Genomic DNA, 17,795 nt, shown 5'->3' with positions numbered 1-17,795 from the left:
ATAAATCTCTTTTCTAAAAAGATGCATCTAATTTGCTATCTACAGCAAACACAAATCCAGTTTTCTACCATCTCTAGGAATACAAGCGAGGATTTTGAGACTTTTATAAAACATTGTCGCAAAAGTTTAACTTTCCAGACAAGTTTGATTGAAGTAGAGAATTTGAACTAGTACGGAAAGTAGCATTAAGTAATCAAATGGATGGCTGTTAGTTACCTCAAACAACAATATTTTATAAATTCCTATCATATAGTATGGATAAAACTGGAATATCTTGTCTGATTTTTCCCGTAGCTAATTGTCTCCCAAAATACTCACCAGGATTGGCTCCATTTCGAAAAACTTTAGGTAAATGACGATATTGTAAAAAATACTGTATATGGGCCATTTCATGATGGACACTTATCAAACTCTTTTGATTTATATCTGTACAGAGTTTTACACGAAAGTCATGACGATTACAGAAATCCCAAGCCGACGGTTCACAGAGAACACGACGATTTAAGGGTTGTTCTATTAGAGAGTTCTGATAGAATTCAGGACCCACAGCTGACATATTTATCGAAGTGAAGAATTCTTCAGCCAATTGGAACATTATTTGTGGGGTATATCTTTGCTCCAGCATACGAGGTGTTATATCGATCAATTTTTTACCTGGATAAGGTATAATAATATCCAAGATATTCGACCATGATTGTCCAAACATATTGCCCAAGATGTGTGAGGGAATTGGAGCAATACGATTAACTCTCTCTGGACCATAGTATTCACGCAGACGCCGACGAACATAGGCATGTAGAGCTTCATACAAGGGACGAATTTGTTCCCAAACATTATCGACATCTTGACGGAAATTACCCGATTCATAAGCCAAATACCAATATTCACCACCATTGGTAACATCTGGAAGAGAAGAAATTGATTAAAATCGATATTGCCTCAAGATATCCTAAATCTTTAGTACTTACTATTCACAAAAGCCACTTCATTCATAACATCCACCAATTGTTCGTAACCATCTCTCATTTCACGTCCTGCTTTACGATGATATTCCACCCAGGTATGTTGCAATTCATCCCAGTCTCTAGATTTCGACATGATTTCCTTCAAGTCGGGTATATAGCGTAAATTGCATACAAACGGTTGTTGATAAGCACAAATTGTTGCCTCGTTATATATGAACAACATTTCATTAATCAATCGATTGTACTAGAGATAACAAATTATAAGTTATAGTAAAGAAATTTATTGGTGGGGTTTATATGTGTATGTATTTCCCTTACCCGATCCAAAGATTCTAAAGGCAAAGCATTTGGTCCCACTTCTGATTGCAACATCAACTGGCGATATAAGCGTCTATCGAAAATCAATTCTTTATTAATTTGTCGAGATTGTAGGGCAACAAGGCGCTGAAATTCCACATAGCGTTGTTGGGCATTAAGCTGGAAGTTATAAGAAATTTAAAATTAATCTGGCGAAAGGAAAAAATATTATGTATTCTTTAAACTGGAGTGAAAATGTTCTTTTTGGATCCGAAAATGGTACAAATTTGGCGCAGAAGCGATGAATTTAATATGGACTTGTCATAAGACAGATGTCTACCATTTCCACAACCGATCTTATGCAAAAGAAAATTACTGGTAATGACCTCTGAATATAACTGGTAATGTCCTCGTAGCGACACTGTCTCCAAAATCACCACGTTAAGCAAACCGTTAACATGGAGGGGAAGGCCTCATGGTATGGGGATGGTGGCAAACTTAGCCGCTGGTTAATGATAAGCAAAAAAAGGAGACTACCTTGATATTTTGCAATCAAATTTGCCTAAGTTTGTGGAGGTGTGCACCTACCTTGTACGGCTGGGCCGAATCTTAAATACCCACCACCATGAATCAAATAATATAATTGGATTTGATGACAGATACTCTGCCATATATACCAACATGGAAATTGAAAGACTTAACGCTTGGGGGCTATACCAAAACCGATCCACACCATATTCGCTACATCTATTTACGGCCTATAATACCTGTAAATTTTTAATTTCAGGCAAATCGGATAAAAATTGCAGTATCTAGAAGCTCAAGAAGTCAAATCGGGAAATCGTTCTAAAGGGTGATACGGTCAAAATTTGGTCAATATAAACTTGACGTATTTCTTTCAATTTTGCATTTAAAAAACCTGAACACCCCTCATTTTGAAGGTGTGTGTGTGTAGAATGTTGCTCCTATTTTGGTTTTGGAATTCACTCTTCAGTTGTCAAAATGCCGTCCAAGCAAGAAGAGCAGCGTATCAAAATTTTGCTCGCGCATCGTGAAAATCCGAGCTACTCGCACGCAAAGCTGGCAAAATCGCTAAAAGTTGCCAAATCAGCCGTTACAAATGTAATTAAAGTGTTTGGGGAACGTTTGTCGACAGCCAGGAAGTCTGGATCGGGGGGAAATCGAAAACCGGAAGCCGCTGAGACGACAAAGAGAGTTGCCGGTAGTTTCAAGCGAAACCCTAACCTCTCTCTCTGAGATGCCGCAAATAAGCTGGGTGTATCGTCTACAACCGTGCATCGAGCCAAAAATCGAGCCGGACTATCGACTTACAAGAAGATAGTGACTCCAAATCGCGATGATAAACAAAATACGACGGCCAAAGCGCGATCCCGGAGGCTGTACACGACGATGCTGACGAAGTTTGACTGCGTGGTAATGGACGACGAAATCTACGTCAAAGCCGACTACAAGCAGCTTCCGGAACAGGAGTTTTATACGGCAAAAGGAAGGGGAAAGGTAGCAGATATTTTCAAGCACATAAAACTGTCAAAGTTCGCAAAGAAATATCTGGTTTGGCAAGCCATCTGTACCTGTGGCTTGAAAAGCAGCATTTTCATAGCTTCCGGGACTGTCAACCAAGAAATTTACGTGAAAGAGTGTTTGAATAAACGTCTGCTGCCTTTCCTGAAGAAACACGGTTGTTCCGTACTGTTTTGGCCGGATTTGGCATCTTGCCATTACGGTAAAAAGGCCATGGAGTGGTACGCCGCCAACAACGTGCAAGTGGTTCCCAAGGACAAGAACCCTCCCAACACGCCAGAGCTCCGCCCAATTGAGAAATACTGGGCTGTGGTCAAGCGGAACCTAAAGAAGACCAAAAAAACTGCTAAGGACGAGCAGCAGTTCAAGGCAAACTGGCTTTCTGCGGCGAAGAAGGTGGACAAGGTGGCTGTACAAAATCTGATGGCAGGTGTCAAGCGTGAGGCCCGGCAATTCGGATTTGGAAAAGCGAAAGCCAAACTGAATATTTTTCCTGAATTTTATACTAATTGAACTTGAAAAAGAAATTTAATTTGATTTTTTAAATAAACGATTTCACCGATTTACACGCGTTTTCCCTTGACCAAATTTTGACCGTATCACCCTTTATATGGGGGTATATCAAAATGTAGATCGGCTTATTTATATGTGGCTTAAAATATCTTCAGATATTGAATTTCAGGCAAATCGTATTAAAATTGCGGTTTGTAGAAAACCCAAGAAGTTTACTACACCCAGAAAAAAGTGACCCCTTCTTTAAGTTAAAATGAACTCATTGTGAAGAAAGTTGAACTTCGATAGCGCCAAAGACATTTTTATTTGTTTGAACGATGTGATTTTCGTAGAAATTAGGAATAATGCATTCCATATATTAGTTAACATTTTCCTATATTTATATACCACTATACTACAGAATGAAAAAATTTAACTAATTTGAATTCATATATGGAATGATTTTATTGAAATTTTTTCATTCATTTCGACAAATCTTACACATTTGTGGTAAAACTTTTACTTCATAATTAGAACTGCTTACCTTCGTTTTTAAATACAATTTTATTTATTTCTATAAGCAATTTTATCTTCAATAAAATACATGTTTTATTAATATATTAAATATATTTATTAAGAATCAACAGCATCGAATCTCTTTGAAATATTAGTTTATTATTCCACTATTTCCAATTTCCGTGTGATATTATCAACTGTAAAACGCACTTTTTCTTCTTCTTGTACTTTTCACTTTTAATAAGTTGCTGCCTAACGATTTTGTCCTCCTTTTACAATTTCAATACCTACAAATATAAAAAATCATAAAACATTTTTGTTGCAAAAGGTTAGCGTCACTGAATATTACCTGATAATTGAAGATTCCAAAATGAAGACAAATGAAAGGGTTGTTATTCTGCTGGTGTTTTCTTTCTTTATACACTATCACGAACATTGATAGATTTATTTAAAAAAACGAAAATTTTTCTCACTAATTTCAAATAACAAATATTTTATATATTTTATTTGTTATTTATTATATTATTTTACCATATTATTTTTTAACAATCTCTCCGTATACAAAAACAACGCGATTCCAACTAAAAAAAGAACCGACGCGCAAATATATCGATTACAACCACTCGCAAACACATCGATTACGATGACAGGTATCGATTACAGGTAGACAATAGAAATTTAGGAAAATTTCCTATATTCTAACAAGTGTGTTTCCTTAAGTTTTGAAAGGATTGCATACTTCTTAGTGTTGTTCGTATGTATGAAAAACTTTCTATTATAAAAGAAGGCACAATTATCATTTTATAAGAAATTTTACTAATTTTGAAGAAACTTGGTTTTAGTTCGGTTTTTGTTTATTTTTACGAATGCTTTGTTATCGGTGAATAAAATTTTCTTTTTCAGTAGTAAATTCTTATACCCAGCGAAGAAAATAGTATGAGTAAAATTCCATGCCTTATTCTAGTTAATGAACTATTCCTAACTGCTTACAGTTTAGGATTTTTTTACTGAAACGAGTAAATTTTATTATTTTTCACAAAAATTTACCTTAATGGAAATAAAATGGATAAACTATATTGATGAAAATTTTTTCCTTTAGTCTCGAAGGCACTTTTTTCTGGGTGTAGGAAAATCGGGCTGTACCGAAACATAGACCGATCTACACTACACCTACACCTATGAACAGACCCAAAAGATCTCTACATTTTGAATTTCAGGAAAATCGAATAAAAATTGGGATGTCTAGAGCTCAAGAGCTCAGATTGGGAATCGGTTATATGAGGGAAATACCAATACACACCATCTTCGGCACACTTAGGTTATGTTAGGCAGGGATCCGGAGCGGTCCATTTTTTTCGCTCCGCTCCGCTCCCGCTCCGGAGAAAAAAAAAACGCTCCTCGCTCCGCTCCGAGAAAAAAAAAATCGCTCCGCTCCACGCTCCGCTCCTCTTCGAGAAAATTATAGTACAAACATTGTATTATTTGTTCAATTGAGTTTTATTTTATTTAGAAAAATCGGGCGGTACATATATGGGAGCTATAGCTAAATCTGAACCGATTTCGATGATTTTTTGCACATATAGTTAGTGCTATAGAAGATTACATTTCGCCAACTTTGAGTAAGATCGGTTGATAAATAAGGGTTTTATGACCTAATTTGACAAAATCGGGCGATACATATATATGGGACCTATATCTAAATCTGAACCGATTTCGATGAAATTTTCAGACTTAAAGGGTGATACAGAAGATTATTTTGTGCTAAATTTGACGACGATCGGTTAGTAAAAAAAGTGCAACGTGACCCCATTTGTCGAAATCGGGCAATACATATATATGGGAGCTATACCTAAATTTGATCCGATTTCTTCCAAATTCAATAACGTTCGTCCTTGTGCCCAAAAAAACTCCCTGTATCAAATTTCATCAAAATCGGTTAATAATTGCGACCGAAATCCTGTGAACAACAAATACATGGACAGACGGACGGATGGACAGACGGACACCAAGCGCTAGATCGACTCAGGAGGTGATTCTTAGTCGATCGGTATATATTTTATGGGGTCTAAAATCAATATTTGTTGTAGGCACATTTTTTGGCAGATCAAACTTATTATACCCTAACCACTATGTGGTTTAGGGTATAATGACTTTAAAACAATGTGTTGAAATATTTTATTAATTTTGAAGATTTTTTCAGAAATATTAAATCCATTTTGACTTCATTAAAACGAAATTTGCATTCATGTTAGGATACACATTTTTATGTCGAATCACTTAGCTATAAGGACAAACAGACTTCATTGAAAAGTTTAGAGACTTTTAGACAAGGAAAAACTTTCTTTCAGAGAAATACGTCTTCTATTCTAAGCAAAATTCGTATTCGTATTTTAAGCATGTGAAATATTTGGCCTCCCGACAATATTCTTTGCGGTGCACCATCTACTATTTAATATGTGATAGAAATCAAATTTATGAAAATGGACCAAAATGGACCAAATTCTGTTTGGTCTGACCATCGGACTAAATTTAAAAATTAGAAATCTTTTGGACCAATTTTGGTCCGATCGGACCAAAACGGCAACGCTGATTGGAATTGAAAGTCTATACAGTATATAAGTATAAGTAACTACTCTCCGAAAGTTTTTTTTTGTTTTGCAACAGACGTAGAGAAGAGGTTTTGTTATATTTGTAATGTGTGTGTGTGTGTATGTTTATGTTTGCAACAACCTCCATCGACATCAGTCCGTGGTATACCTACGAATATTCTTACTCAGATCTAGTGTTACCTAATTTCGCTTTTTTCCCCTTTATTGTATAATAAATGTATATGCGCACATTTTTCAACCAAAATTGAAACTATCCATAATTTTAATTAAATTTTCGAGAACTAATATCAGAAATAAGAGAATGCTAGGTATAGTACAATAGTAAAGCAAATGTGAATGAAAAAAAGCATGCCCGGTTCCAAAGATTTTGTCTTTACTTTAACAGTTTGGGTATTAATTCCGAGCCAAAGAAGCGGAGAATACAAGTAAGGATACTTTAAAGACGTAATTCTCTTTTAAATTTGGGGGTTATGTACTTGCTTCTAGGAAGCAAATGTTAATTTTTAATTTTTTTAGATTTTTTTTCGTCAGTTGTTATCAAAATCCTTTAAATACGAGTTAACGAGTTATTTTTTTCCATATTAAGACTCGACTTCCAGTAGAAATTATGCTATGTTTCAAGTAAAAAGCGTCTTTAAAATAAAGTGTTGAAAAACATGTCTTATTTTTAACGATTTTTTGCTTTGTAGGCAAGATGCAAAAAGGAAACAAATTTAAAAACAATTTTATTAATTTTAAAGAATTTTTCTTAATTATTAAAGTCACGTTGACCTTACCTCAAAAATTGTATCTTTCCTGTTATGATACACATTTTTAAGTAAAATCACTTAATTATAAGGACATTACAACTTCATTCAAAAGTTTATTACCTTTTGGACAAGAATTATTTTAGAGAAATGCGTCTTCCATGTTAAGCAAAATTTGCATTCTTATTCTAAGGACATGGAATCTTTGACTTCACGACAATATTTTTTTCAGTGCAGAAAACTAAAAAATTAAATATAAATAAGATCGTTTAATTGCATTTATGTGACGTTCATTACAAACATCTTTGTAGTAATACGGGATGAAATTGATCGAAAGTACTGTTGTTACTTTTACAACACATACTAGATATATATTTTGACATTTGCCGTTTTTGAAAACAATTACTAAAAAACACGTTGTGTTTTCCCCAATGTACGTACGTACAAAAATACATATCGTACATTTTAAACGTTTACTCACACTACGCTAAGTACTAGCTAAATTTGAAATTACCTACACAGTGTAATTTCAAAGTTACACATTTCATTCAAGTAATATTTTATTCGGAGCGGAGCGGTTTTTCATTTGGAAACCGCTCCGCTCCCGCTCCGCTCCGGATTTTAAAAATACCGCTCCCGCTCCGCTCCCGCTCCGGCAAAAAAGGGCTTGCTCCGCTCCGCTCCGGATCCCTGATGTTAGGTATAGTGTCAGCCCCACATTTCAGACTCCCTTAGAATATTCCGTCCATTGTGATATCACAGTGGTGAACTTCTCTTATCACTGAGTGCTGGCCGATTCTATGTTTAGCTCAATGACAAGGGACCTCCTTTTTATAGCCGAATCCGAATGGCGTTCCTCATTGCGGCGAAAACATTCAGAAAAGCTAAACATTACAGAGAGGTGTTTTGTCACGTTTTATCCAATTTAATGGAAAAATACTAACTTGGATGGATTAATGTAAGGAAAAATGCCCCACTGTGCAATCCTGCCCAGGATATTTTGGTATCAGGAGAAAGGGCGTGACGTGTACTTTATGGCTATATGGTTGCTATATTCAAAAGCAAAATTGTGTTTTATCCAATTTAATGGAAAAATACTAACTTGGATGGATTAATATAAGAAAAATGCTCCACTGTGCAATCCTGCCCAGGATATTTTGGTATCGGGAGAAAGGGCGTGACGTGTACTTTTATTATTTTTACGAAACATTCCTTATTAACTATTAAGAAATTATAATGGAAGTTCACACAGTGGGCCAGTTTTCTTTATATTTCTATCATAGTTCGTAATGCAATACAGACAGCTGACGAGGGTAGTGAATCTACAGTAGCTTTAAGTATTTTGTGTTGTGGATACTATACATACCCCTGAGGAAGCGATTCAATATCGTTATCGCAAAATATTGGGAATAATAAATAAAATATTTTAAAAAGACCTCGAGCTTGAAGAACCATTAATTTATAATTCTAACAAAAAGGTCGACCAAAAATCAAACAAAAACTAATAGTTCGTAATTTCCTATAAACTTGGATAAAACACAATTTTCTGGATAGATTTCGAATATAAAAAACTTTTGGCCATAAAGTACACGTCACGCCCTTTCTCCCGATATCAAAATATCCTGGGCAGGATTGCACAGTGGGGCATTTTTTCTTATATTAATCCATCCAAATTAGTATTTTTCCATTAAATTGGATAAAACACAATTTTCTGGACTGCTTTCGAATATAGCGTCCATATAGCCAGAAAGTACACATTACGACCTTTCTCCTGATACCAAAATATCCTGAGCAATTTTGCACAGTGGCCTGAATTTATAAAAATTAAGGATCCATTAGTGCGGTTTTATTTCTACAATATCTCGATCGTTATTGTGTTTTTGATCTAACATATGTGACCTTATTTTCTGAAAGTGCGCTCCTAGGCCTTTAATATGCCATCAAATTTGTCGCTTAGTTAATTTATTATTGGCCCAAAGTAGTCGAAATATATATAACAATTTTTTGGTCGCTTTAGCATAACACAATTAACCCATTCGGTGCGCGGCTAAATCCGTCTGATTTGTGTCTTAGCTATTTACAATTTATCTTCACGCACATCGGTTTTGCTCTCCACTGTATATACTTTATGGGTTCTGAAAGCAATATTTCGATGAGTCATTTGTGCGTCTGAAAGCAATATATCGATGTGTCATTTTAACATACGTTTGTCATGGGCAGAGTAAATTTACACGACTTCCCAGCAAAAAATACTTCATCAGTAAAAGTTAATATGCACTGTTTGGTATACATTAAAGTAGGCAGTGCATCCACGCTGCATGAATCGGTGGCAATAACGTAAACGAGTAATCGAACTTGTTTATGATCATTCGTTTACGTTATTGCAACCAGTACATGCAGTATAGATGCTTGAAAGGTGGTGCTGTTTTCCTTCACGGCAACAACGCTATACTCAAGAGTATATATCACTTCTGAAAAATATTTCTATTAAAATGAGCAATTATATCAGCGCTATGTAGAAGCTGCTCTAAATCGGGACATCGCCCACAAAAAACAGCGCTGATTCGGTTGTTTTGTAAGCAGTTGGTACTGCCTCTCTCCCTTACAATCCTGCTGAAATAGTGCTCCATTTTTTGCTGGGTTGGACTCATTCCAAAGGACACGTCCTAGCATCACCCATAGATAGGTCCCCATGAACTACCCAGCAAAAAATATTTCAGCAGTTATAGTTTAGAGTTTAGCGTTGATTCGTTTGTTTTGTAAGCAGTTGGTACTGCCCCTCTTCCCTACAACCCTGCTGAAATAGTGCTCCATTTTTTGCTGGGTAGTCTTGGATAACCACTTGAGAACCAGAATCATTTCAAGTATGCCAATCCCACCATAAAAGAAAAGCTTTACAGATTTTGAACACTACACCCAGAGAAATGATTGGTTGGAATTCGATTACGACAACAATTTGATAGTGGAGACTCACAATTTTTAATTATGTGGAATAATTGTTAGTTATTTCTTTTGTTAGATAGTTTATATAATAGCGGTGTGACCGAAAGTTGGTACACACGACCAAGTATTGGTCGTTATTTATATATTGAATTAAGCAACCATTTCAATTTATTGCACCCCGTTGTGCTAACTGACTTCTTTTGCCAATATGCTTCCATGCCCAACTGAAGGTCTGTTTAACAACTAAGTTGGTTGTGTTAACAGATTTGATAGTTATAAAGGGAATTGGTTGCTATGGGCTACATATACATATATAACAACAAATATATTGTGTTAATTATCAACTTTAAATTCTTTAAATTTCAATTCAATAGCATCCACCAACTCCGCTCCAGGTTTCATTAAAACATCGGAGGGCAATTGGACAACGTCCAGTGAGGAGACGCTGGAGGTACTATTGGACACACATTTTCCTGGAAATCAGACGGTTGAACCATGTACTGGCGGTGCCACAGTTGCTCAGCGGTCGTTTCCTGTCGAGGACATTGTATCGGAAACTAGAATAAGATGGGCGCTAAATAGCTTTGGACCATTCAAATCCCCTGGACCTGATGGAATTACTCCGGCGGAGTTACAAGCTGTAACTGACAAAATTATCCCCTGGTTGTCGGTGATATATAAAGGATGTATCAACTTATCATATATCCCAGGAAAGTGGAGGGAAACAAAAGTCGTTTTCATACCTAAAGCGGGAAAAGCCTCTCACTCGAGGGCGAAGGATTTCCGACCAATCAGTTTATCCTCATTCCTACTTAAGACTCTGGAGAGGATGATAGATATTTATCTTAGAACTAGCATCGATTCAAGTTTGTTCTCGAAACGACAGCATGCATACTCGAAGGGCAGGTCTACTGAGACCGCACTACATGAACTAGTCAGCTTTATTGAAAGCTCACTATCTGTCAAAGAATACACAATCGTGGCGTTTCTAGACATCGAAGGGGCGTTCAATAATGTCCATCCGAGCTCGATATTAAATGGACTGACAGCTCTGAATGTTGATCCATGTATACTCAGGCTGTTAGACGAACTGCTAATGAAGAGACGTATTTCAGCCACACTAGGACAAGCAAACATACAAAAGTATGTGAACAGAGGCACTCCCCAAGGAGGATTTCTATCACCTCTTCTTTGGAATGTTGCTATAAATAGCCTTCTGGTTACTCTAGAAAAAGAAAGGATAAAAGTGGTGGCATACGCAGATGATGTAGTCAGGGAAAAATTCCCATCCACAATCAGAGATATTATTCAGAGGGCCCTCCGGATGACTGAACAATGGGCGAAAGACAATGGTCTTGGGGTAAATCCTGCAAAGACAGAATTAGTCATGTACTGCAAAGATCGCAAAACTCCCACGGTTAGGCCTATTTCCTTAGGGGGTATTGAAATTCCCTTTGGTGATTGTGCAAAATACCTTGGCGTTATTTTGGACAGGAAGCTGAACTTTAAGCTTAATATTGAAGAAAGGGCGAGGAAGGCAACTGTAGCTTTGTACTCGTGCAAAAAGGCAATAGGAAAAAAGTGGGGACTAAAACCAAAAATTGTGCATTGGCTATACACGGCAGTGGTTAGACCTATAATGCTATATGGTGTTGTAGTCTGGTGGCCGGCACTTCAGAAACCGACTGGTTTAGATAAAGTTCAGCGTATGGCGTGTTTGTGTATTTCAGGCGCATTCAGCAAGACAGGAACAAATTCCCTTAATGTCATGATGCATCTATTGCCTTTAGACATTTTGGCCAAACAGTCAGCTGCAACAACGGCTGTGCGGTTGCGCGAACTATCGCTGTGGTCGGAAAATGGTTACGGTCACAGTTCTGTCCTCAAAATAATGTCAGATGTGCCTAACGTAGTGGATTACACTTTGGCGAGTCCACTTTTCGACAAAAAGTTTGAGACTCTAATCCCCAACAGTGAGGCGTGGTGCACACATACCCCGGGGAATAAAGAATATATAGATTTCTACACTGATGGCTCCAAATTGGATGGACAAGTGGGTTTCGGAGTATATTCTAATGATCTGGAACTTCAAATAGCGAAAAGATTACCTAATCACTGTAGTGTTTTTCAGGCTGAAATATTAGCAATAAGAGAGGTGGCGAATTGGCTGAGAAGTAATGTTCCAAAAAATGTGGGCATTAATATATACTCAGACAGTCAACCTGCAATAAAATCCTTGGACTCTGTGTTCCTCAACTCGAAAACGGCCATCGATTGCCGCAAATCTCTCAATGAGATGGCTGAGCAGTACAATATTCACCTAATATGGGTGCCTGGCCATAGGAACATTCCGGGGAACTGCGAAGCGGATGAGTTGGCAAGGCTAGGGACTACCTTACATATTCCAGGGGAACTAGAATTTGTTGGTATGCCCCTAGCTACCTGCAAGCTCATGCTGCGTGAGAAGGCTGTTATGATGGCAAATGTTCGATGGGAGAATTGCAAGGGTTGTAACGACACCAAGCAAATATGGCCCCATTTCAACTTAAACCGCACACTAGATATGCTAATGTTCTCGAGACGTCAGATATCACTCCTGATATCTGCTATAACGGGTCGCTGCCTGATAGGAGATTTTGCAAAAACTATTGGCGCGAAGTATAATGACTTTTGTATGAGCTGTCATGATGCGGAGGAAAAAGAATCAATTAAACACCTCTTGTGTGAGTGTCCTGCATTTTGTGTAAAGCGCAAGCAACTTTTAGGAGCATATAGCTTCAGATTACTGGCGGATCTGGAAAACGTTAACTTAAGCAGTCTGCTAATATTTTTGGAACAATCTGGTTGGTTCAACAAAGAAAAATAATCAAGAAGGTTCAGCGGTTAAAACTAGAAGTGCCCATATGTAATAGGTACTTTTAGTTAATGTGGTATCACAATGGACTGAATAGTCTAAGTGAGCCTGAATCTTAATCGGGCTGCCACTTTAACCTAACCTTAACCTAACCTAATTCAATATTTTGATGACGTTTACTCAAATATAGAGAACATTCTGTCCATAAAGGATTGCTGTGAGTTATACATATACAGTGAATGGAAGACACAAACGGTCGTCTAACTTTTGTCCACATTTGGCAGGTGTCCAGTTAGAAAACCGTCCACGTTTGGTAGGTGCCGGTTTTCAGAGTGGCCAAGCCTGAGAGATTTTTTGTATATTTTTAAATTGGGTAGCTGTATTCTTAAGTGGTAAGTAACTTAAACATCAAATTAAATTAATACTCCTCACTCTTTACCTTCTTCCCTCTAGGGATATCTCAACAAATGTGACGACTTCCGATGTAACGACAACATTTCATGATCCATACCTGAGTTCAGAGTCACGCTGAAAATCGATCCGGTAATTATAAGTACCGCAACTGAAACATTTCCCTTCAGTTCTAAGCTCTGTAGGTGTTTCGGATACATTGGCTTTACTTCTGCAACTCAAACCGAATGGTATATGTAATCATGTAAGGCGCGTACTTTTAGACAAATTTTGCCATCAGACCACGATCATGCCAAATTGGATATTAACGCAAAAATTTCGTTAGGTATTTTTTTCTTTCAGGCTTTAAAAGCAAAATATTTTGAGAACTGTCCACCAATAAGATTTATGAAATCGGAGATAACAGGTTTAGAGGAATTCTTATAGGCCGAGGACCTCCTTGGGCCTGAAAATTATGCAGATTGGTTTGCAAACATCGCAACTAGCTATTTTGTGAAGTTTCTTTTCCAGTTCAAAAATGTTCTACAGATGACGATTTTTATTAGCTCAATAATCAATACAAAAAATATTAATATGTAATAAAATTAAATATAAATTAAACTTAATTCAAAGGATGGTTTCTTAATTTCATAAGGTTGTCCGAAAAAATAATTAGTTGTTTTAACAAACGAATGAAATTTTATTGGTTGGGATTACCAATTAGAGTGTTAATGTGCTCAAATTTTAGTTATCCAAACAATTTATGTATTGTTGTGCCAGACAAGAATTGGTTGCTCTAACAAATATTGTCGGTTATATTCTGATGGTAGACGGGACCAAATAAATCGGTTGGCAAAAAAATTGGTTGGCACAACAAATTTGTTGTCTGTAGATTATTCTAATAATTGATTTCATTAAATGTGTAAATTTAATAAGATCAGTCCTGTAATAGGTCCGTCATTGGCAATTTATATAGGGATGTTTTTCGACCTGAATGAATGCAACGCTTGTATTTTTTATTTCACATTAAAATATTTAACAACAATTTAGATTTTGTTACATACTCTATAAGGTCAACTCTTAGATCACTCCCTATAGAGGCTTTCAATAAGAAACCTATGATTTCAGATTGTTGACATTGGAATACCACAATCCAAACCGCCAACAAATTCCAACCATAATTTCCCACATATACACACAAGAAAATACTTCAAAGGTATTCCAAATAACCTTGAAATATGGGAATCTTTTAGCAACATTTTTTTTTGTAGTTTTCAGATAAGAAATACATTGAAAAAGCACAAAACGTTGCATACAAGTTTTACATGTGACTTTTACTATGTGTAATTGTGAGAAAATTTAATGTCTTCGTAATAAGATTTCAATTAACTTTGTAGAATTTAGACACGCAAATGAATCATAAATGGGGGAGGGATAGAAAGAAAAGCCGTCAATGAAATCAAAATGTATGAGTATTCAATTTCATAAGGAACTTTATAGATGATGTAGATGATGAATGTATTTCATACATCATCTATGCATGTCTATGTTACCTTTAATTAATCGCTCCCTGATATATATGTAGTGTATAATTAATTCTAATTACTCATCTCAGCTAGACACTTACTCATCAAGAAATTGGAAACCTTACAAGCACCAATCCCACCCATAATAATTATTTTGAATTTAATTTTAAATCTAATTCAAAGGTTTATATAATAGGGATGTCATATGGGAATGATTTTAAAATTTAAGCATGAGCAATAGATTTTCAATTGTTTTAAATTTATAAATTCAATTTATGGATTTTATATCAAAAAGGCAATTCAGTACCATTGGTAATACTACAGTGTGTAAATAAAATCATGATTTGAACTTGTCTACATCCCAATCCCAAGACCTCAAATCGGAAGTGTCGGTTTATATGGTGGCTTAATCAAAGCCAGTTGATATAGCCAATTTTCGAACTTGATCTGCCTGCAGACAAAAAAGAATTTGGGTCAAATTTCAGCCAAAGACAGATGGACATGGTTACACCGTCTTACACTCAAAAAAGTTTAATTACATCCAAAGATTTTAACCTTAAATTATATAGAGCCTTGATTTAAAGACAGATATTTCCCTAAAAACTGTCTTTATTTTGAAGAAGATAAATTGTTTGCTCAGAATCAATACCAAAATCTTTAAGGGAAGGTCAAAATCAAAATCCAAGTAAATTTTCTCTTAACTTTTGTAGTTTAAATATACAATTTATAACAGATTCTTCAAAGTAGAAAATGTTTGCTTAGTTATAAAACTTTACACTTAATATTATCTTCAATTTAAAGATTCAATAATCAGTAAATTTGAATATGATTTCTAAAATTCAAAAAATTTTTTTTTATTTTAAAAAATATTTTCCTTAGTTGAAAAACATACGGTCTTAACGGAGGTATGGAAATTTAAAAGGTTCGTGTCCTAAGCTTAATGAAAAAATTCTATGAAGGAAAGACGATAAACTTTCTTTCAATTAAAATGTCATTATTGTACAGAAATTTGACCTTAATACTGTGTAAATTGCGTGTCCTAAAATGTTTGTTGCATAATCTTTCATATTAGGGAGCCACCGTGGTGCAATGGTTAGCATGCCCGCCTTGCATACACAAGATCGTGGGTTCGATTCCTGCTACGACCGAACACCAAAAAGTTTTTCAGCGGTGGATTTTCCCACCTCAGTAATGCTGGTGACATTTCTGAAGGTTTCAAAGCTTCTCTAAGTGGTTTCACTGGAATATGGAACGCCGTTCGGACTCGGCTATAAAAAGGAGGTCCCTTGTGATTGAGCTTAACATGGAATCGGGCAGCACTCAGTGGAACCGGGCATGTTTTTTTTTTTTTCAGTGTATAAAAATATATTCAACGAAAATTTCCGACTCCCAAATTTCTCATAAATGACATCTCCACTACGTTTGCCACTCTACCAAAATTTGGAGAAAACTTTACCAAAAAAATTATTTTGTAATATTTTATTTTAAATATTTTTATTTATTTATATATTTACAATCATAATGAATTATGAAAATAAACAGGTAATATAGTTGCTAACAACATAGGTTTTCGACCTTTTATTTCTGGAGAAAATTTTGCCAATTTTTTTCTATAGAAAATTTTGTCAAAATTTTATTTCGTATAGAACATTTTTGTCAAAATTTTATTTCTATAGAACATTTTTTTCAAATTTTAATTTCTATTGAAAATTTTGCCAAAGCCTTATTTCTATAGAAAATTTTGCCGAAATTTTATTTGTATAGAAGAGGGTTAGGTGGCAGCCCGATGTATTTATCAGGCCCACTTAGACTATTCAGTCCATTGTAATACACAGTTGTATAGAAAATTTTGTTAAATTTATATTCCTATAGAAAATGTTATTTCTATAGAACATTTTTGTTAATATTTTACTTCTATAAAAATTTTTGTCAAATTATTTTTCTATATACAATTTGGCAAAATTTCATTTCTATAGAAAATTTTGCCAAAATTTTATTTCTATAGAAAAGTTTGTCAAATTTTTATTCCTAAAGAAAATGTTTTTAACATTTTATTTCTGTAGAAAATTATGCCAAATTTTATTTCTATACAAAATTTTTTCAACATTTTATTTCTTTAGAAAATTTTGTCAAAATTTTATTTCTATAGAAAATTTTGTAAAAAAATTTTGTTTTGTATAGAAAAGTTTGTCAATTTGTTATTCCTATAGAAAATGTTTTTAACATTTTATTTCTGTGGATAATTTTGGTTGAAATTTTTACTCCTAAAGACAATGTTTTCAACATTTTATTTCTGTAGAAAATTTTATCAAAATTTTACTTCTATAGAAAATTTTGTCAAAATTTTATTTCTATAGAAAATTTTATCAAAATTTTATTTCTATAGAAAATTTTGTCAACATTTTATTTCTATAGAAAATTTTATTAAAATTTTATTTCTATAGAAAATTTTGTCAAAATTTTATTTCTATAGAAAATTTTGTCAAAATTTTATTTCTCTAGAAAATTTTGTCAAAATTGTTTTTTTTGTAGAAAATTTTATCAAAATTTTACTTCTATAGAAAATTTTGTCAAAATTTTATTTCTATAGAAAATTTTATCAAAATTTTATTTCTATAGAAAATTATGACGAAATTTTATTTGTATAGAAAATTTTGTCAAAATTTTATTTCTATAGAAAATTTTGTTAAAATTTTATTTCTATAGAAAAGTTTGTTAAAATTTTATTTCTATAGAAAATTTTGTCAAAATTTTATTTCTTTTTTCTGTAGAAAATTTTTATCAAAATTTTACTTCTATAGAAAATTTTGTCAAAATTTTATTTCTGTAGAAAATTTTATCAAAATTTTATTTCTATAGAAAATTATGACGAAATTTTATTTGTATAAAAAATTTTGTCAAAATTTTATTTCTAT

General features: G+C 34.5%; 1 protein-coding gene across 1 annotated transcript in view; it reads right to left on the bottom strand.

Annotated features, from left to right (window-relative positions):
- Positions 1 to 17,795, bottom strand: part of Ance-3 (angiotensin-converting enzyme Ance-3) — a 438,035-nt gene that overhangs the window by 397,922 nt on the left and 22,318 nt on the right. The window contains exons 4-6 of the mRNA XM_075293938.1: positions 1,284 to 1,442; positions 969 to 1,209; positions 319 to 903 (exon numbers count right to left, since the gene is read on the bottom strand). Coding sequence (XP_075150053.1) covers positions 319 to 903; positions 969 to 1,209; positions 1,284 to 1,442 — 985 coding nt within the window. The remainder of the gene's footprint in view (positions 1 to 318; positions 904 to 968; positions 1,210 to 1,283; positions 1,443 to 17,795) is intronic.

This window comes from Haematobia irritans, chromosome 2 (genome assembly GCF_050003625.1).
Source record: "Haematobia irritans isolate KBUSLIRL chromosome 2, ASM5000362v1, whole genome shotgun sequence".
NCBI classification, from domain to species: Eukaryota; Metazoa; Arthropoda; class Insecta; order Diptera; family Muscidae; genus Haematobia; species Haematobia irritans.
The sequence above is the reverse complement of the archived record's forward strand: the minus strand, read 5'-3'. Positions and strand labels throughout refer to the sequence as shown.